The following is a 22,031-nucleotide window of genomic DNA, read 5'->3' as shown; positions in this document are numbered from 1 at the left end:
ATTGGATTACAGATACATTGAATTCCTTCAAAATTGAGCTTCTTTGCCTCTGATGAAGCATGAGAGAAGCAGAAAATGGAAAAACTCAAGGAAGGTACAAGTACCTCAAGATTGTACAACAGTACTTGAGCAAATGTTCTGTGCCTTGTTAGGCGTTACCACCATTTTACAGTAAAGAATGAACAGGTGTATTTATTCTTAAATACAAAAAAATTTATATATCTCAAAGTTGATTATTAATGATCAAACTTCGACACACAGGTCAACGATTGTGTCAGAGGCTCTGTCCTCCTCTACTTCCAGTCTCCTCTGTGTCGGCTGTCAGATGACTGGAACAGTTAACAGTCCCGGCTGAAGGGCCACAGTTAACTTTTTGCACTCAGGCTTTTGTATCGCGAGACCAGGAGGAGAAAAGAAAAAAAAAAAAACAGTTTTGGGGAAAGTTGAGCAGAGGGAGAGATGAGGAAAGAGCTGTGCAGTGAGGGAGAGACGCAGTGAGTGTTGCCCTTCTCATCCTCTGGAATGCATCAGCTCCTCTAACTTATCTGTGCAGAGTCAACACGCGACTGGATGCGCACGAGCAGACTCCAAAAGTTACCATGCGCATCTATTTATAGCAGCTCAGCGAAGCGTTTCAGTGACTTTCCCTCTTCTCCGCAGTTTGCTTTCTAAACGTTTATTCAGCAATACCTGCAAGTCAAAGTGAAGTAGTCCTCTGTCGGGTCTGAGGCGAAGCTCCTGTCCGGGAGACAAGGTAAAGTAACCGCTCTCTCGTGCGTAATTGTGCACGCTGTTATTTTTACGCTGCAACTTTTTTGCGGATGGATGATCCTTAATAACTTAATAAGTGTCTCATCACACCAACTTCTTTCCAGAGTTGTTTTTTCCTTATGTGCGCAGCATCTCCTGCACGCTCCTCTGCGCCCTCAGTAATGCCTTTTGCATTGTTTTGCAGCTTTGACTCCAGACTGCAGAGGTCGACGGGACTGGGAAACTAGTCAGGGAGACTTTTATTCTACCGAGCACTGGACTTCTACACATGAAAGTGGATATGCCGGACAGTAGGTGTGGAGGACGGCTGCCGCAGCTGGCCGTGGCTCTGGTGGCCTTGCTGTCGCTCTGCCCCGAGCTGAGAGACGCTGCAGAGGTGGTGGACATCGGGGACAGCGAGCTGATGACCAAGCCGACCGACTCTAGAGCCAGCAGGGCCAAGAGGAGGGGAGGGACGGACGTCCTCAGAGGGTAATGTGACTATGATAATCCTGCTGAGTCCAATTTGGGAACAGTTTCGTTTCTTTTCCTCTTCCACCGCATGCAAGTATAATTCCCAACTTTCAATTTGAAATAAGCATCTGTGAGTGTGTTTAATGTGTTAGCTCGGAGCAGGTGTCTGCTCTTCTCACATAAAACCTGAAGGTCAGAAGACACTTTTGTGTGTGTGCCAGAGAGAGAAAGTGTGTGTGTGTGTGTGTGTGTGTGTGTGTGTGTGTGTGTGTGTGTGTGTGTGTGTGTGTGTGTGTTTTAATAAGGCAGACTGAGACCCATGAGTGACATTGTCTGTGATGGGAAGTTTGGAGCAAAGTTTAGTAATTAAATACTGGCAAGAATATCACATTCCTGCTGACTGCAATAATAAATTACATCCAAACAAAGGAGGCCATTGGTCGTGTGTGGCTGTGGCAGAGCGAGAGGGAGAGTGAGAGAGAGAGGGGGAGAGGGAGGGGGGGGGGAGAGAGAGAGAGAGAGAGAGAGAGAGAGAGAGAGAGAAAGGGGGGGGGGAGAGAAAGGGAGAGAGAGAAAGAGAGAGAGAGGGAGACTTACAGCCTAATCCTCCTTCTGGCCAAAAACACCACACCCCAGTTGTGGATAAATCACATCTGCAGCTGTACACAGTGGGTCACTGCTGGAGAGGTTGTGTGTGTGTGTGTGTGTGTGAGAAGGAGAGAGAGAAAGAAAGAGAAAGACAGACAGAAGGAAATCAAGACAGAAAAAAAGAAAAGAGGAGAAAGAAGTTTCTGTGTCCAGCGATGACAGCAAACAGCTGATGAGGGGTCACACAGTCGACGGCTCAATGAGAGTTCCTCCGCTGGCATTTTTATTTGACATGCTTTAAGTTAATTTATCAGAACATCTGGGTCCAGAGGCAGGAAGTGCATACAGGCTGCTTACTGTGTCACGCTGACTTACTACTATAAGAATGTTGCAGAGATCCAACAGGCTTCATTATTCATCCCGTGGATCTGTTTAAAGTTACTTTGTACAGTGTATACATCGAGCCCCGAGATAATACATAGTGATTACAAATTCATATACAGTAAAGTATGTAGGCCTGTCAGAGACCCGCAGGTGGCAGGATGGCCCAGAGGCTAACCTCCATGTCAGATAAAATGGCTTTTACAGGTGCATCAGATGTCTTCAAACACCTTTTACTGCAAATAATTTTCCTCAGAAACAACATTTTGTATCAAATGCTGCATACTCGCAATATCTCAGTCACTGCAATGGCACACACCATACTTGTCAGCATAGTCTAGTGGATAGAGTCCTTTAAGACTGGAAATGTAATGTGTCCAACAGAAACTTCCATTAGATAAAAAAATGATATGGCTCTCAGAAGAGTACATACCTCTGCCAAGAAGCAACAGTCCCCTTAAATTCATCCAAATGCTGGTATGTGTCTGAGTGTTTCCTCATTATCTCAGCTGCACACTGGTGTTAGCTGCAGGTTTCAGCCCCCGTTTTTTACTGTGAGGTAGCTGAAAAAAGACTACCCTCTATGAAATCATTTAAAGCTGCCAGATCCAGACTTTATTAGGATCTGCAAATTGTACTCACTCATAAATGCCACCTGAATATGCCTGATTTTTTTTTTTAACCTCAATATCCATGAGATGTTCTCTGAGAAATTGACAAAAATGTCCAAAAACACCTCATCCTACTTTGCAATGGTCAAGAAAGTGAGAGGGAAAAATTCTGGATCCTGCATTTCATCTGGATCCAGGTTAACGGGGTCTATTCATGGAAACTGGTTCAGTAGTAGACAAACCAAACCAACCAACAACTGGACCACAGTGAAAACATAACCTACTTGGCGGAGGAAATAATTAGGATAACAGCAGGTGCATTTTCTTATCCTGACTAATATGCCTGAAGAGTGATATAGAAGAGTGACTATTGCGAGAATTATCCTCGCACAAACCACAAAGCGTGACAAATCGTTTGTCCAGCATTTCTCTTTGTCTAGAGAAAAATTGATCGTCCACCAAATCCTCTTGGTATCTGCTTTAGAGATATTTAGAACGGTATAAAGTGCTGGATTGGTTGTAATCCAAAGCACAGAAAATTGCAAAAGAGATCCTTTCTTCATTTTAACCCATACATAAGTATGTAGTTGCTGCTAGCTGTAATGTCATGCCTGATTACACTATAAAATGCAAAAGCTCCTTTGGCCAAACTTGTGATTACTATTTAGTTGCATGAAACATTAAAGATTCACAAAGACATACCTTTGCTATCACTGCCAGCAGCAAATAATTTGCAATCACAGCTGTAGATAAACCTGAGCTGAGCGATACAGTACGTTTTTGGGGCATCGCCCTCAGTGCATTTCTAGCTACAGCCACTGGGGGGTTCAGGGAGCCTCCTGAATCATCGCAAACTTAGCTTGTGTCTGGGACCCCACTGCCCTTTGGGTAACAAGATGAATCTATTGCTGGGGTAAGAACTAATACCTTAAAACATGTCGTTACACTTTATACTTGTGAAATACTTTATAGTTTGATGGATTACGACTACAAAACTGAAATCTCTCTTCGACTGAACTGCCACCCATGATGTGGAGCTATAAGTTTGCTTCAGGGCTGCAACTCCCAATTTCAGATTAATTGTGACAAATAATGAAAGACAAAAAAAAAAGTAAAAGGTTTTAAAAGTGACATCTTTAAACTGCTTGTTTTGTCCAACCAACAGTCCAAAACCCAAAGACTCATTTACTGTCATAAGTGACAAAGAACAGCAGCAGATCTTTACACAAGCTGGAACCTGCACATGTTTGACAGTTTTGCTTGAAAACCAACTCATAACTGTATTGATTATCAAAATAGTTGGCGATTCATTTTCTTTAGTTTGATTAATCAACTTATTGTTGGAGCTCTGCTTGGCTTTGCTTCAGAGTATGGGGACACGACCTCTGGCAATTTATACTGTAGTGTTGTTGCTCAAGATGTTTTTGGAAAGTTTATTCATGATGAGAGGGGGGCTTGTAAAATAATACTTCTTGGGAGGGGCTGTGAGTTTGCTAATCCCACAAATGTCACTGGAGTTTTGAATGACATGGAGGTGAGCATGTGATGACTGGATCTTGATCCTTTGCCCCAGAAAACTGGGTCAGCATGCAAATTGTCACCCCTGCTGAAGCATCCATGATTTTTATTTATTTTTTTATTCCTGCTGTGTCTGATGAGGTGTTCAGCAGAGGGGTCAACAAATGGGAGATGTGTTCCTGTAGTTTGTGGATCAGTGATCACAGCTTTCATCAGTAGTGTGCAGATTGTAAATCCCTCTAAAATCTCTGAATATGGTCTTCATAAATATAATGGACCTGACTGGACAGTGATCTGAACTTCTGCTTCCTCCACAGACCGAACGTGTGTGGATCAAGGAACAACGCCTACTGCTGCCCAGGCTGGAAGACTCTGACAGGAGGGAACCAGTGCATTGTTCGTGAGTATCACCTCCATTATTGTTATACTGGAGCATTTCACACCACACAGGATTCAAAATGAATGCATGTTACACCACTGGAAATGTTTCTACACTTTTTGAAAATGCAGAAGAGAAATAAATATCCAGTCATTTGCAGCAGATAAAAATGAATTCAAACTCCTTCTTGGTCAGTATCAAATTAGGAATAAAATGCGCTGTTATTGTGAATATGTAAATGTATTTGTCTGTCAGATGAAATCAATTGGTCACATTGACACAGACTGTAGTTTTCAGGTATTAAAGAGTATATAATAAAGTAAATATATGTATTAATAATACTCAGTGGCAGGTAAAGTACACAACTACATTACTGAAGTTAAAGTATAGACACCCTGGTCAAGTATCATTCCAGCATGCAAAGTTGTACAGTCAAATATTTATGTGAGTGAAGGTACTGCATTACTCACTTATATATGAATGTTTAAGCACTCAAAAGCACATTTTTTTCGGTAAAGTTGACACAGTGTTGTTTTTAACCCTGACGCCTGCCTAATGTTGAGATTTGATGATGGTGCTTTGTGTCTTTGACCAGATTAAAACACATTTCTGAAAAGACTTTAGTCATTAACATTAGTGTAGTTTTAAAAAAAAATTGATCAGAAGAGAAAAACCTTCATTCATTATCTGCAATAGTAATAAACTGAACAAACAAACAACACAGTTCCATTCTGGACCCCATCTTTCTTTCTACACACTGTATACTTATACTTATACTGTAGACCTTTATTACCTTAAATACTTTGTATTATAACAGCATTAATATTGTAAATTTAAATGTTCTGAGTTGGATTTTCTTATCTTCAAAACTTCACACCCTCAACGTGTTTGCTAACTAGCAGTGAATATGAGTCAGCAGTGGATTCAGTACACATCAAAGTGTGTTTTCAGGTTTTGTGGAGTAAAACTATACATGTGGTTTAAAGGGATATTCTGGTGTAAGTTTAATCCATGGTCTAACACACTGTGACACCTAGTAAGACCCCCCCTCGAGAAATCAAGTTTGCAGACCGCTAGCTTACGTAGTTTTAGCAACCTCAGAAATGACTGCACAATAACAATACATTGCAGTATATGCCTCCAACAAGAAACCACCATCAAAAAGCCACTAATGATGCTCAGAACACCACCAAACTTCAGCAACAGTACAAACGGAGTTGCAGCACATAGTTTGAGGCATCAAACCTCTGCTGGCTTAGCCGGATTGCTATTGTAAAGTGAACACAACTCACCACTCTCCTGCCGCAGCTCCCTGTTGTGGGGAAGCCCTGCGAGTCGATTACCGAGTGCAGTGTAGTTCCACAGCTCAAGGATGAAAATGTAAGATCATTACTCCATGGAAATGCAGTCAAAGTTCATATGTGTCTTACCTACCAGTTTATAACAGTAATTATCGAGAGCGGACAGGTAAATTGAATTGAGCATGTCTAACTGCACTCGGTAATCAACTCGCAGGGGCTTCCCCACAACAGGAAGCTGCGGCAGGAGAGTGGTGAGTTGTGTTCACTTAACAATAGAAATCTGGCTAAGCTAGCAGACGTATGAATCCTCGAACTATGTGCTGTGACCTTATTTGTACTGTTGCTGAAGTTTGGTGCTGTTCTGAGCATTATTTGTGGCTTTTTGATGGTGGTTTCTTGCTGGAGGCATATACTGCAATGTATTGTTATCGTGTGGTCTTTTCTGAGGTTGCTAAATCTACGTAAGCTAGTGGTCGGAAAACTTGATCTCTCAAGGGGGGGTCTTACTTGGTGTCACGGTGTGTTAGCCCACGCATTAAACGTGCGCTGGAATATCCCTTTAAGTACAATAAAGCATTATGTGGCTCCAGAGGAAGCTGCATGTAATCTGACAAATTGTCACCAGTGATGTCACTCAGTCGGTTAGTTGCATTGTGGGTAAAGTAGGCACCAGGTCAAGAAAGGGAAGAAAAATATGTGGAATAAAAAAGGTGAATCTCTGGTTGTGCTGTATCCATTATGATCTTTTAAAAAAAACTTTCCATAATGAGTCCAACAGTGTTATAGGAGTGCAATGCTCCACCAGTGGACTGCTTTTAAAACTGTTAGTACTCCCCAAGACCTGTAAAGAACTAAAGAACCAAGAACCAAACTTGGTGGAGCTGCATACACAGACACTCAGGAAAGCACTTCAGTACAGTTCTCTGTCTGCTGTCCACTTCTCATGATAGAAAAAAACAGCTAACACTTTCAGGAGCTTTGTTGCATTCAGATGGTTCCAGAGTTTTAATCACAGAAGATTCTCGCACATCTGACTAACTCAATTGCAGGTGTAGGAGGAGTGACCCCCATCTGTGCACAATGAATGGGCAGAGACATTGTCTATTTAAGACCATTGTGGTGATAATCGTTTGAACAGGCGAAGAAGAAAGTTCATACTAATACGGTCCACTTTTTCAAAGCTACATGAATTATTATGATAAATCATTTTGAATATTTCTATATATGCAAAATATTTATGACAAATTATTACACCCCAACCCAGATGGCATGAAATATGTTTTCTTGACTCATCTCTTTATTCTCTGATGCACCGGTGTGTCCCATACAGGGATGCTAAAACTGTTTTCATGGTTCAGCTTTGTCACTTTGCCAAATAAATTGGGCTCATTTATAAGATGTTATCCAGTATAAACCAGAATATGGCTTTTGAATTGTTTAAAGGTGTTGATTAGCCAATAATATTTTACAGCAGTGGGTTTCTGGTTTTCTGGTTCTGTGTATCCCCTCCCCTCTCGCTCTCCTTCCCTCCCTCACCCTCACTCACCCCTCAGTAGACAGGAAGGCCTGAGAGGCTGTAGACTTGTGTGATTGCAGTCTGGCTGTTCGGCTGGCCGGATGCCTGTCGTGGCTCTAATGACATTGTTTAGCAGTGGGGTTCAGGGAGTAGGGGTCAGCGGCTGGACTCTACCTGATGGGAGCAGGGGGCAGGAGACCATGCCAGCAACAGTCTGTGGGAAAGAGAACAACTGAGCGAAAACAGCCTGCGCCAACTGAAAACACACACATTTATGGCAACAGAACTCAAAGAAGAAAATAGCTCGGAGCTGTTGCCAAGAGGGCTTCTATAACTTAACCATGATGATGGTTAAGAGGAGGATTTGGCCATATTTGGGCTGCGGTCTATTTGAGTTTTGAAATATTATAGATGAGAGTTCAGAATGAGGTTTAGACCGTGGCCTACGCTGCACCAAGTGAAATTCAAACATGAAATCTAAACCCTGCCACAGACAGGCTGACAAGCACTAGATACATAACATGGATTTTCTCTCACGCACAATCAAGACAAAGCCTGGCGCCTTGAAGCGAGCACTGGACTGTTATTTTATCTTGCACCTGACAGAGGACATTTTTATGTTGTTTGACCGAGTGTCATGTTCCTCTTTGCAGCGATCTGCCGGAGTTCATGTGGAGATGGTTTCTGCTCCAGACCAAACATGTGCACCTGCCCCAACGGACAGATCGCCCCATCCTGTGGATCCAAGTCAGGTTGTTAAACAGCACCTCCTCATTTCCTGAGCAGTGAACCCGCCGTCATCAGCTTGATGGATTATTTTATATAGTATGCATGGATTGGGAATTACTGTTTGCCAAGATACAAACATGCTAATGGTGTGATTTATTCTAATAGGAGTGTATGTTGAAACAGTTTTTGGAATGCACGGCTCAGACCGCACCCCAGTCTTTGCATTTTTTGAATAAAGGAGCTGTAGTCTAAAGAAAAATAATTCCACCATGCATAAACAATAATGACAGAAGGTAGATGACAGAAAATATGCAGCTTCTAGGATGAAAATTAAAGAGCTTATAATTGGCTCAGAGTTTTGACTTCAGACCACGCTGTGCATCTGTTTTTTTAAGTTTTCTTCTCCCCATCATGAGTAATGAGCTCTGACTAGCCTGGTACAAAAATAAGAACCTCCTGAAAACATCCCTGAAACTGCCCCAAGCAATTGACATATGTTGCAATCACTTTCTTGCAAAAAGCGGTCGATCTCGTGAGTTGTTGCATGTGTGTGTGAGTCGACCGGGTGTGTGTGTTTTTGGAAGATGTCCACGGTCAACATCTCTTCCATGTTGCTCCCTTGCAGCTCGCAGCGCTTCAGCCCAATGCGCTCATTTGTTTGCAGACCATAAATTTCTAAGAAAATATATGTGAGCACAGCTTTGAAGAGCATGGTTCATAGTGCATTTTTTTATGTTGTAAATCTAATATGCCGTGCATGTTTCTGATTTTTAACCCCAGTGTTGCTTTGTGTGTCTGTCTCTGTCTGTGTGTGTTTGTGTTTTTCTGCCCACAGTCCAGAACTGTAATATTCGCTGTATGAACGGGGGATCGTGTGCAGAAGATAACTGCCTGTGTCAGAAAGGCTACGTGGGAAACCACTGCGGGCAACGTAAGGATCACCCTGAACACACTGTGACACACTTCAACACTATCAGCATATTTTAAAGGTTCAGTGTGTAGGATTTAGGGGCAAAGATGGTAGATTTACAATGTATAATTATGTTTAAAAGTCTTTCCGTTGCCTGAGAATGAATGTCTTGTAAGTGCAGAGGGAGTCGGTTGTTCAGCAGGCTGTCTAAAACATTGCGCCTGATGACACTGAATCCTGCATACTGGACCAAAAACATAATGTTTGATTTATTGAAGACAAAGATATGCTACAATTCCCAACGTTTCTCTATTTAAGCTTGCATGCCAGCTGACTAAACTAAGATGGTGAGAATGGTGAAACATATGGCATGCTAGCGTTAGCGCTCAGCTCATAGCTTTGCTGTGCCCAAGTACAGCCAGTAGCACAGCTGTACACTAGTGATCGGCTCAAGAAATAGAAATACTCAAGTAAAGCTGTATTTAAGTTACGTTTGATTACTGTTTAAAATCAATTTTGACATGATGATTTTCATGTTTACTGCAAATGTATATCGGTTCCAGTTATTTGTTTTATGCTCTCCTTCATTACCTTTTATCTGTATTGTTGTTGGCACTCACAAAAACATATCAGTCGGTCCCTGTTATAGACACTTGTCACACTTTGGTCAACCTTGCTATTGGTAATAACTCTGCACTTGCCAAGCTATTTGCTGTGTCGTGTGCATGGCAACATTTCTAAAACGAAGTACAATGGGGCCAGAAACATTAGCAGTCAGTTGGTCGAATCCCCCCAAATGTGGAAGAGAAAACAAATATGAACTGGAAAGAACTCCTATTAAACTTGTACGTATCACAGTGTACAGAACAACTTGCCCCATCGATTTAGCAATGTCATCGTGTTCCCAGATCTCTGCAGTCAATCTAGGGACTGCGATGTTGTCATAACCAATAAAAGTGACGGACGAAACTGCAAACACCCGACCCAAGTTGTTTACGCCAGAAATATCCTTTGAATTTTTTGTAAATCACAGCAGTGTCCTCACGTCAGTGCCATTGTTTGTCTTTCTTTTCTTCTTCCCCAGCGGTTTGTGAAAATGGCTGTCTGAACGGAGGACGGTGTGTGGCTCCCAACAGATGTGTGTGTACCTATGGCTTCACTGGAGCTCAGTGTGAGAGAGGTAAAGAACGCAGCAATGCCACTCACCTTACATCACACTGTCTGTACAGCACTAGTCCTCGAAGCCACTCGTGCTACTTTGAAGAAAACTTGATGCTGAATGGCGGTTGTTTTTTGTGACTGTGGATGATTCCTGCTTCGTCATGCTGTCCGCTCCAGGAATGTGGTTTGTTGTGGAACATTTGCATGTCAAGCTTGAGCTCAGAAGTGACCATTATTTTCCACATCTGCTCTGCAACGATGCTCTGGGGAGTGTAACGTCTCTCTAAATGTGTGCTGTTTGTTAACCGAAGACCTCCCAACCTCCTGTGGTTGCTCTCTGGCACATGTGGCTCCAAAGTATACAAGCACATGCAAACCGAGGGCGGCCTGCCCTGTGTTTGTGACTGAAACGTGCACACATGCGGCCGTGCGTGTAATGTTTCGGATATATGCTGGGGGTCTGTGGCAGTGATGACCTAAAGAGGTCAAAGAGGTGACCTTGTAAAGCTAATATTTGGATTGGCAGCAGAGCTCCTAATTAGTAACGTCCGTTTAACAAGGCCATTTTTCAGAGGCCTGTCAGTTGGGTCAGGCTGAGGATTTGTCCTTTGGTCTACATCAGTGTTTTCTTCAACCGTGAAAGTAATAAGATACTGTCTGGTTGCCTGGTGGGTAAGCGCCAGGTCTTATCTGCTGAGGCACACTTCTACATGTTGTAACGTTGGTTTCCACTCTATCCTGCGGCAGCTCGGCCAAAGCGTTTGTGAGACTGTTGAAAAAGTCAGATTAAGCTCGTAATATCTTCTAGATATTCATATTTTTCAGGCAAGACAAGGATTGTCATAAATCCTCTGTTGTTGTGTTTTGGGTAAAAGTTTCTGGTGAGGAAACGATGTAAATTTCTATGTGAGGTGACAAGCATTTAATCCGGCCACTCGCTGTCTACAGCTTCATGAATGGTAGAGTCTTGTCTGCTTTAGTGAAAGTGTCTTTCTATGAGTGGAAACAGGCAGATCTTCACTGTTGTCTGTTTGTGTTTTGGTGTGTGCCTGGGAACAGCTGCTTGGAGACCAGCTTCAATCTTCAGTCTCTCATCTTGACGCAGCATGTTGTGCTGAATTTTCTGTTATAAAAGTGACTCAAATTCAAATGAGTGAGTAACATTGATTCATTGTGTTACAATGCAAAGTTCCTGGCATTCATATGGATGCGCCTTGACACCTACCACCCACCCAAACCAGCAACAGCACTCCCTGATGGCAGTGTTCAGTGGTCTTTCCAGGACAATTCACCCTAACACACTAAAAAATCTGCTCAGGAATAGAGTGGTGTGGGGATGATGTATTTTTGTAGTTTAACCAGGAAGTTAAACACACAAGTTTCTGATGACATTTAATGTCTGTGACAGTCTCTGTAGTGTCATTTAGACACTTTTTTAGCAACCGCCGTTGTTTACATGTAAGCACTTTATAATTAAATTGTGGGACATTTAATCATGTTTTTTTTATGTTGTAGAATAAAACGTGTAAATATCTTAAGCCTGTGGTAACCGCAGACCCTATTTCAGGCATTTGACCGAAAACCAATTCAAAAAACTCACTGACTTTGAGACAAGGGTTCTACGACCACAAACTACACCACTTTGTAGCCCAAGGAACATGACAAAGAGCTCAAGCTGCCGATCTGGCCTCCAAATTCCCATATTTCCGATCAGATCGAGCATCTGTGGGATATGTCAGATCCTTGGAGGTGCCACCTCACAGCCCACAGGATTCAAAGGTACCACTGCCAACTCCCTGGTGCCAGACACCAAAAGACACCCCCAGAACTCCTGTTTCCGATGCCTCGATGAGTCGGAGCCAAATCCGATGCACAGTGGCGCCACTGTGGATCAGACTTGTTCTGGCATCTCCGACGGATCTTCAGTTGAATTGAGATCCAGGTTGATGCATTGAGCTCTTTGTCACAATTCACAGGTCATTACTGAGCAGTTTTTGTGGTGCAGTAGGCAGCATTGCCCTGCTGGAGAACCACTGCAGTTGAGGAGTGGCATTTCCAAAAGGTGTCGTACTTCTGTAAGGGGTGGGTGGTGACCTGAGGTTTCCAAGCAAAACATTACATGTAACAAAATTGTCAGTGTTATTTTATTCATTTGTTGATCCGTTTAATGTTGTTGTATCGTAAAGTATAATACTATATAGAGTGCTAAGTCATAATAATAAGTCAAGAACAGTATTGATTATTGATTGGCCATTTAGGTCATTTAGGTCCTCTGAAAGGTGGGGATGTGCTGACTGTTCTTTTTTGCAAATCTTCAGGTTTCAGACTGTCGGTTTGTGTAAACAAGCTAGTTGAAGATGTTACGTTAGGCTACAGGGCTTTATTGAATTATTCATTAAAATAATTAGCGACAGATTGATAATGAAAAGCATCAGTATTTGCAGCCCTGTGAATTCATCAGTTTTTTGTCCTCCATCTTGCATTTAGTTACACCAAGAGAGGTCGAGAAAGTAGGCCAATGGATACGGCCGTGTTTTGGGTTAAGTTACTTTCACTGGAATTTCCTTGGCTAAGATCCATCACCTCCCAAGGGAAAAGCCATTGTGCTCTCACACAAACACAAGCACATGCGTAAAGTACATGTGTGCACACATCCATGTTCACATGCACGACCCCACACTGTTTTTAATGCAATTTACAGAACTGTGCCCTATTACAACTTGATCTTATCACATTAGCAAGAACACGGGATTTTCCACAAACACGTGATCTGACCAGGGGAGAGGTAGTTGCATTCAGGACTCTTCTTAGATGGGGAAAGATCCCGGTGGAGTCAGGAGGCTGAACATGAGCACATCACTACTGCAGAGCTGTGTGACATTGAGTCGTATGCTGCCAAAGTGGCTGGTAATCTGCTGACCAGTGGTCCCACCACCAGGCACAGCTGACTGCTGTGAAAATGCAGCCTGGTACATCAACGTCTTCTTTGTTGGTTACAAATGTGATTTAGGCTGGAATGTGGGATTGGTGAGATCCAGCCTCAGTGCAGCTGATTGCAAGCAGGGCTCTTTGCTCCCGCTGCAGAGTCGTTTAGCTACGGAGCAATAAAGTCGAGCTTTCGCTGTGACGCCATCGAGCTCACTTGGGATGATGGTGAAAGTCTGGACTGAGACGTGGCAACACGTGAGTTACACAGTCAATAAGTCAGCAGCCAGAGCACAACAGGGAAGTCGGTCAGTCAGCTCAGGGCCTCTTTTGTCTCTTAATGCTTCACTGACTTTCCCCTATCAGGCTCTGTTCTAGCCCAACACAAACCTCAGTAGAAAGATAACCAAGTGTGTTTGTATGTGTGTGTGTGTGTGTGTATGTGTGTGTGTGTTTCCCTGTGTGCTCAACTTGTTAGTCCTGGGAGGATGGAGAAATCTGCTGACGGGTCATTAGGGAAGACCCCACCCAGATATAAGACCCCATAACACATGCAGGGAAACACACACAAACATGCGCGTACACAGTTGCATGTGCACATCTAAAACATATGTTAAGGCATGCATGGATGCTGTGAGCACCATCTGCAAGAATGTAGATTGAGGAAGGGCGGATGCGAAAAAGGTGGATTTGTGTGTGTGTATGTGTGTGTGTGTGTGTGTGTGTGTGTGTGTGTGTGTGTGTACAAACATTTTGGAGTTTATCCAGGAAACTCTTTTGACCCACTTCCCGACGGGCTTCCCTCCTGTTCACACCGAGGTTGTTGTTGTGCACAAACTCACCGGTCTCTGAGGGAGCCGACGTTTCTATTGTGTTCCCAAAGTGACTTCACCTCTGCAACGACGTGAAGTCTCTCGCTAATGAAGGTCAAAACAGTCTCCCGTGTCAAGAAGACTCACTGAAGCCGCTATGATAATAATTCAACATGCTTCCAAAAGTAGAGCAGTAAAAGCAAAAACAAGGGCAACATTTTTGGGAGTTTGGGTCTGTTTTGAGATCATCTCTGGCTAGACTGTGGATGAGGGGCTGGGACGCTGGCTGAGATTCTGTGTGTGTGTTTGTGTGTGTGTGTGTGCGTGTGTGTGTGTTTGAGTGTGTTTGTGTGTGAACACGTGCGATTGCTCCCAGATGTAGAGGACATGGGTGGATCCCCCAGCTGTATGCAGTTCACAGAGAGACAGTAAGATGACAGATGAAATGACACCACTTTCACCCTACAGCTGTCCGCCTCTCCCTGTTTACCTCAGCTGACTATTTCACTGCTGCACTTGTGTTTGCTGTATTTCATGCGCTGGTCGTAATGAGCAGGTATAATGTCAGATGGATTGTGTGTAGCAGCCCTATGGTAATAACACATAAACCTTAATATAATGAAAAGAGAACCTGAGTTCCTCACAAAGGCTTCTACACTCAGCTTATATCGGCGCCACATAAAAACTTTCCATAGCTCCTGTGATTACCTTTCCTCTATCCTTTGTTGTTGTAGGGAAGGTGCATATAATGTCGCCTAGGCTTTAAGATAGAGAAGATACCTGGCAACTGGCTGAGTTTGTTGTCTTAAAGCTGAACATTGATGAAAGCATTAGTGAGAGACTTAAGTAAAAATACAACACTGTTAATATTCGACTCCAAATAGAAGTCCTGTGTTTAAAGATTGAAAGTAAAAGTGCAGAAGTAAAGCAGAAAGTTTAACTTAAGTATCACAAGGGAAGTGATGAGAATAATAGACGATAAGGACACATTCACTTTTAAAGGAATGGTTGGCAGAGGTGGTAAAAGTACACGCATTGTTTACTCATGTAGATACTTGTGTTAATAAAGACTTAAACATATTTTTCTTAAGTAAAAGTAATAAAGTAACAGGCTCTGAAATGTACTCAGAGTATCAAAGAAAAAGTTTCCCTCTGAAGACATTTCTATCAGCCATTTCTGGGCAAAGCTAACTGAAGCTCACGTCACAGTAGTACAAATAAAAGTCTATTAAATTGTCTATTGTTAGTGTTACACATTACAATAGGCATGACCTAAATGAATTCTAAACTGTCTAAACACATCTTGGACACATTTATTTCAGCGGGGAAGTGAAATGCACTGGATGTGATCAAACAGTAATGTTAGCTAGGAAATTGTTGAATGCTAGCATAAGCAAATGGCAAATTAAAAATGTTGTTCTGACTTGAAATATGGCCCGATGTTCGTCCAAATCTTCACACTCCATCATCAGCTTATCAATCAGGAAGTTGCGAAATGATAAGAATTTGTCAGATTTTCAAGGTTTAGTCGATTTGCAACCTTGATCACATCAGCATGACATTTTTCCCAGCATTTGAGCTTCCCACCCTGAATGTGACATCAGGGGAAAATGGCAGCTCTGGGAATATGGTCATGAAAACCGTACTGTGTTGAAGAAGACTTGAAACTATCCATTGAAACCATGAACTTATTTGGAAACTCTTAACTGAAGTAATAAATCAGTTGGGAAGTAGAGCCATTTTCTCATAAGCATCTATAAAAAGTGGAGTTGCCCCTTGCCTGGCCATTAGGAAGACAGCAGGTTAAAGGTACTTCCACATTGTCTTCACTTGTCAGACCTTGAGGCGATTCTTTTTTTTTGTCTATTCTTTTATACAGTCTGTAAGTAAGTTGCCCAGAAATAACAGAAATAATCACATTTAGTACAAGTAACTGAAATCTGTACTCAAGATAATGTACTTAGTAACTTTCCAACTCTAGGGTTACGGAGAAGAAGACTAAGAATCAAAAGCATTTGGTCTCCAGTAGAGCCCGAGCAGGAGGGAGTGAGAAAGAGAAGGAGAGATGACCCAGTTCTGTTTCACACAGCACTGGTGCCAGAGGCAGAGAGACCGTGGAGGCTGCGGTGCACGTGACGGGTCTGGGCTGGGCCCCGGTCCACACGGGAAACGCACAATGTCTCGTTTGTTTTAAACGACTGCGCTGTTGGAACTGGTCTCTCTCTTTCCTCTCGCTGTCTGTTGTCTGCCGTGAAATGTGGAAATGATTTTTGCCATTGGACCTCGGCCAGATTCTTTTGGGAGGGATGAGTTTTCCCCTCTCTCTTTCCCTCTGTCCCTATCACTGTTTCACCATCTTCCAATCATTCACCTGATAAGATTCTGAGATTCTATTAAATCTGCGTGGAGTTTGCAACTAAGGAGTGGTGTTTGGAGAGAGGATGAACCGTGGGGATAGATGCATGCAAGCACTGGGATCAAGGGAATTAGGTTTAAACCAGTTTGAAGGCGAGGAGAGATGAAGAATCTCGATGGAGAGACTCTCTTCACACTCTTGACGCTCATATTTATCATAAGCTTTTTTAGTTTTTATTCTAAGCTGCTGAAGCTAGCGTGGAAATCACCCACTGTGTTCCATAGACACACCCTGTCAGTCAGACTGCGCCGGTCTTTGGGATGATGACCTATTCCCTAGATTGTGCATTACTAGAAAAATAATAAAAAGCAGCACACTACATGGTAAATGTGCCATTATACTAAACTGACGATCGTATGATACGTTCACCAGATTGATTTTTCTTCGTCTGGGTGTCCTCACTTTCTAGCTCGTGCCTATTACTCTCCACAGCCGCCCACACAACTTTAAAAAGTTTTCCAGACCTCTTCCCTATCTCTGCTTTTCTCCAACACACACACAGACACGTACAATGCACCTGAGAGCCAGGCCGATTAAAATGCCAGGACCAGACAATGCATTCTTTATGGAGTGTGTTACTGTCCGCTCTGCAGCACTTTCATCACTTATAATGTGAGTGAGTTGTAGATGTCATGCAAGATCACATTCAGTTTGAGCGTTTCTGTTTGTCTATGCCAGACAGTTATTCACTCACAGAATCCAGTTCAGCTTCGAGGCTCCTCAGCGCTGGCTATGATTTCCTCTATCCCAGCTTTGGTCGAAAGGTTTCGCAAATTAACAGTTTTCCATCTCACATGCCTCAACCAATAGAGGTTGTATTCGAATTTCTTCTGTCTGTTTATGTTTTCGACTGGCTACCAAACTTTACTTGTTTTTCACTGTGTTTGCACTCAGGCTGCACGATTCGTTGAAATATTATCAACATTCCAATATTCAGACTCCAAAAGCTGCAATCTTAAGTAAGTCAAGAATATTAGTGCCACAGAGACGCTCCAGCCAACAAATGATATTCTAAAGATGTAAAGGAAATTGCTTGTTTGCTACCAGTCCAAGCAAGAATCACATCATCGTACCATTCCTTCTAAAATCAGGACCGATATCTTAATGCCTGCTAAAATAATCACATTTTTTTGCATATCGCTCAGCCCTCGTTGTTACTGAAAACAAAGAGACAAAATGGAGTTTTCACTAAATCGAGCTCCTGCTTTGCCTCCGCAGACTACCGCACTGGGCCGTGTTTCGCCTCGGTGAATAACCAGATGTGTCAAGGCCAGCTCACAGGCATTGTGTGCACAAAGACTTTGTGCTGTGCCACAGTGGGACGGGCGTGGGGTCACCCCTGCGAGATGTGCCCAGCCCAGCCTCACCCCTGCCGGAGAGGGTTCATACCAAACCACCGCACCGGGGCGTGCCAAGGTAAAGTCTGTTCCCCAGCGTCTCTGTCTCTTTTTCTGTTTTTGTCTCTGTTTTTTTCTGCCACTGTCCCTCCCCTCTTCGTCTTCAATTAAACCTCTTCCTCTATCCTCCCTGCCCATTTTAACTCCTTCTCCCTCCTCGTCTGGCTTCACCTCTCTCCCTCTGTCATCCCCTCATCTCTACCCATCAGCCCCTCTCCAGGGGATTAGTTCTAATTGGGTTAAATTGGGTCGGGTGGCAGTGCCTCCCACATGTGTATGGAATGCCCGCAGACACCCGCTGTGGCGGGACTGTCAGAGTCAGTAACACGGGTCAGTGGCGGTGCCACGTGGGAGAGCTCATTTCTGGTAAGACGGCCCTCTGCCCGCCTGCTCCAGACCCAACAACATCAGAACCTCTGCAGGGGAGGCGGACCTGAGCCAGGGCCCAGAGGAACATGGAGTACTCTGGGACTGCATCAGGTCACAGCCTCCTGGAGGTTTTCAGCCTGAGACCTACGTTTTAATCTGTCAGATCCATTAAATGAATTGAATGTAATCACCAGTGTGACTCTCAAAGTCACAGTTTTTAACTGTAGCCGTCAGTTTGACTGCAGACCTTTCTGTATTTTCCTCTCTCTCTCTATCTCATTCGTAGTTGACTTGGCCTCGATTTCTGTTCCTACTGCAGGAGACATTCCTCTCTCTCTTTCTCTTCTCCCTTGTCACTCTGTTAATCGCAGGAAAGTCAGAGCCAGACTATTAAAACAGACCCACTCTCAATCCATGCACATCTACGCGTGTGCAGATTTGTGTGTTATACTAGTCTGTCTGTGTGTGTGTGTGTGTGTGTGTGTGTGTGTGTGTGTGTGTAAACTGCCCATATAGTGGGTTTATTTGACCATTTTCTCTTGTTTTGTAGATTAAATGAATCAACGTGCCTGTGTGTGTATTCATGTGTGTTTATTCGTGTGTATTAATTGTATGCTGTGTATGTACAGATGTGGATGAGTGCCAGGCCATCCCTGGCATCTGTCAAGGAGGAAACTGTATCAACACAGTGGGATCATTTGAATGTAAATGCCCCGCTGGGCACAAGTTCAACGAAGTTTCACAGAAATGTGAAGGTAAGAATCGCGCTAGCAGCCGTCACATTAAACCTGTGAAGTGTCTGACTTTCAGTGTCAGCCTGAATGACAGAGTAGGCTCAAAAGATTATTTCCAAAGTTCCTAATTAACAATGTGAAAGTAGAGCTAAGAGCCACATCCGTCTAGTTGTGGTTAACTTCACCTCAGTTGTGGTATTCTGATTATTACTCTGTGGGGAAAGACCACACATAAGACACTTTGCCCTTCCCCTGAAATATGTTTAATTAAACCGAAGTGACGCTCTGCTTTCTCTCAGTAATCCTGTTTAACACTTCATTGCGAGTCTTGAAATAAATGCTGCGTCTTGTAGTTTTTCTGGCGCTGTTAAAGTGAGACTCTGTGGCTTTCAAAGAAGAAATGGCTCATTTTAACTTGACGAAAGTAAATAGAGTTTATTTATAGCTTCGAGCCACTTTAGAACACTAAAGTTGCCCTCCAAAAAATTCATTTGAAAAACTCATCAGGAATGTCTCTTTCCTGAAAACATGACCTGGATAATCCACAGACCTTGTTGTGAGCAGTTTCCTTCTACCAACCTACTCAACAACCATATCACCAGACAGAGGACAGATGACATCTACTCATGGTTGAAAGGCTAGCTAACTGAGCCAGCTGAGCTGACTGAGCCAAGCTACCGTTACAGCTCAACTTAGCAGGACAACACTAACCTTTACATCTCACGCTATTGTGAACATGAGCGTCTTGTCCATGAGTCATTGCGTGCCCACAACAAAGTCTGTTTTTGGACAAATTCAGATTAGTCAAATTCATCTGTCTTCATCTCGTGACATATTTAAAATGTAAAAAGGATTAGGATTTAATGCTATCTAGCAATGCAGTTCCAGATCACGACCAACTGAACGCCCATTTTTTCTGCCCAAATCCTAAAAGATGTGAAGGTCCCTGTGTGGAGCCAGTGTTTGATTTGTCCATTCTGGGCTACTGTAGAAACATGGCAGTACAACATGGTTCTTTGGGTCCTCTGTGAGAGGAGACCGACTCTGTAGATGTAAAAGGTCACAAAAACTCAATGATTCATAGTTTTATGTGATTATACACTCGTGAAAGAATAATGATGAATATCACACTTCATTATATTCCCTGAATCCTTCCAAATCCTGCACGCTGGACCTTCCAAACAGCTTCTCGACCCAGTATGTCAGTGCATGATATGAATCGAAAGACAGTCAGTAAAGATTTTGTCCATGTGTTGTTTTTAAAAAGACATTTTTATCATAGCTGGGTATCCTAATTATCATCTTCTGACTGGCTTACAGAGGTGTTTGATCACAGGCTTGTCTTTTGTCACAGTTGTTGCTACTGAGAGACTCCCAATATATAATTTTTTTTATGTTTCTGGCTGACTAATCTTGAACAAAATCTTTCTTTCTCTCTGCATCACTTCTGTTCTGTGGCCTGTGAGAAAATATTGGCTCATTAAGACACAAATGTGACAATTTCCAGACTCTGAGCAGCATTTCGTGGCTCTCATTTGCAGAGTAAAAAATGTGCTATTTTGTGCCCAGAAATAATTGCCGGAAAAGTTCTGGACTGTGTAAAAGAGACATTTCAAACGGGTTACAGTGTATGTCTTTGTGCATGGTGATATGCACTTGGTGGTTAACGGTGCAAACAAAAGAGCAGCAACAGAGACCCCTGGATTTAATATCCTGTGACAATGTCTTATTTCCATTGTCACTGCCAACATGTGCTCCAGTCACTCTTGAAGGCATTTCAAGTTCAGTTTAATTCCTTTCATTGACTATGCAGTTTTAAGTGACATAGAAGAAACACAAGCACTCAGAAATCTTACATACTTAATACTTTTTGTTGTTTCCTCCTCTCCTCTCCTCTCCTCTCCTCTCCTCTCCTCTCCTCTCCTCTCCTCTCCCCTCCTCTCCTCTCCTCTCCTCTCCTCTCCTCTCCTCTCCTCTCCTCTCCCCTCCCCTCGTCTCCTCTCCTCTCCTCTCCCCTCCTCTCCTCTCCCCTCCTCTCCTCTCCTCTCCTCGCCTCTCCTCTCCCCTCCTCTCCTCTCCTCTCCTCTCCTCTCCCCTCCTCTCGTCTCGTCTCCTCTCCTCTCCTCTCCTCTCCTCTCCCCTCCTCTCCTCTCCTCTCCATAGATCTGGACGAGTGTTCGAACATAGCAGGTCTCTGCGGTGTAGGTGAATGCTCTAATACAGCTGGCAGCTACTTCTGCAAGTGTCCCCAGGGATATTACACCACTGTGGACGGATCCAGGTGTATAGGTGGGTAAGGCTGTCGCACACACACTTCCCCAAAAGACAAGACAATTGACTTTATTGTATTTGCTCAGGTTCATTGGTACTAGGATAGATAAAATATGAGACAAAGCAGCTGAGCGAAGAAGGTGCCGCCTCATTCTCTTTCCTTTTTCCACTGAGAGCGGAAAGAATTGAGATCCGTCCAACGTTCCAGCTGGTAGAATTTAGGTCAGTAGTCACTTGCTTGTTTCTAGTTCCACAACAATGAGCTATATTCTCTTTAAACTGAGGAGGGACCATGATGAGAGAAGTGAAGTGAACTCCTCCTTGTACTCAGGAGAGTTGGTTTTCTGACATCATTGCTGCAAGAAGTTAAGCGTGTGTGTTTAAGTGTGTGCATGTGTGTCACTGAACAGTCGACATCCTGGGAAGCTGATAACAGTTTGCCTACTCACATACGCACCAGCACCAGTAAAGCTGGTAAAGCTCACAAGTTCAGCTCAATTTGACCCAAAACAGACGGGGGGGGGGGATTCGGGTCGGAAGAGTCCATCAGATGTACACGCACACACTCAAACGTGCATGCAAACGCACATGCATACACACAAACATGCAAACACACGCTCACTTTACCCCCCGAGGAGAGGATGTTTGTGAGGAAGGAATGTCTGAGTTTCTTGCTCCAGAAAACGTTTGCGCCAAACATTTTGGTCTGTTTCCCATGCAGCAACACTTGAGTACTAACATCAACTCAGGCCCCTTAAGGGCCCCTGACCAACTCTACGCTTGCCTGAG

At 43.3% G+C, this 22,031-nt stretch overlaps 1 protein-coding gene across 1 annotated transcript in view; it reads left to right on the top strand.

The window, feature by feature from the left end:
- Positions 1 to 205: 205 nt before the first annotated feature.
- fbn1 (fibrillin 1) overlaps positions 206 to 22,031 on the top strand; it is a 73,995-nt gene continuing 52,169 nt past the window's right edge. Inside the window, exons 1-9 of the mRNA XM_037094244.1 lie at positions 206 to 754; positions 956 to 1,242; positions 4,640 to 4,722; positions 8,172 to 8,270; positions 9,083 to 9,178; positions 10,242 to 10,337; positions 17,690 to 17,887; positions 18,867 to 18,992; positions 21,135 to 21,260. Coding sequence (XP_036950139.1) covers positions 1,040 to 1,242; positions 4,640 to 4,722; positions 8,172 to 8,270; positions 9,083 to 9,178; positions 10,242 to 10,337; positions 17,690 to 17,887; positions 18,867 to 18,992; positions 21,135 to 21,260 — 1,027 coding nt within the window. The 5' untranslated portion in view covers positions 206 to 754; positions 956 to 1,039. The remainder of the gene's footprint in view (positions 755 to 955; positions 1,243 to 4,639; positions 4,723 to 8,171; positions 8,271 to 9,082; positions 9,179 to 10,241; positions 10,338 to 17,689; positions 17,888 to 18,866; positions 18,993 to 21,134; positions 21,261 to 22,031) is intronic.

The sequence above is a fragment of the Acanthopagrus latus genome, chromosome 4, assembly GCF_904848185.1.
Source record: "Acanthopagrus latus isolate v.2019 chromosome 4, fAcaLat1.1, whole genome shotgun sequence".
NCBI lineage: Eukaryota > Metazoa > Chordata > Actinopteri > Spariformes > Sparidae > Acanthopagrus > Acanthopagrus latus.
This window is presented reverse-complemented; position numbering and strand designations above follow the sequence as displayed.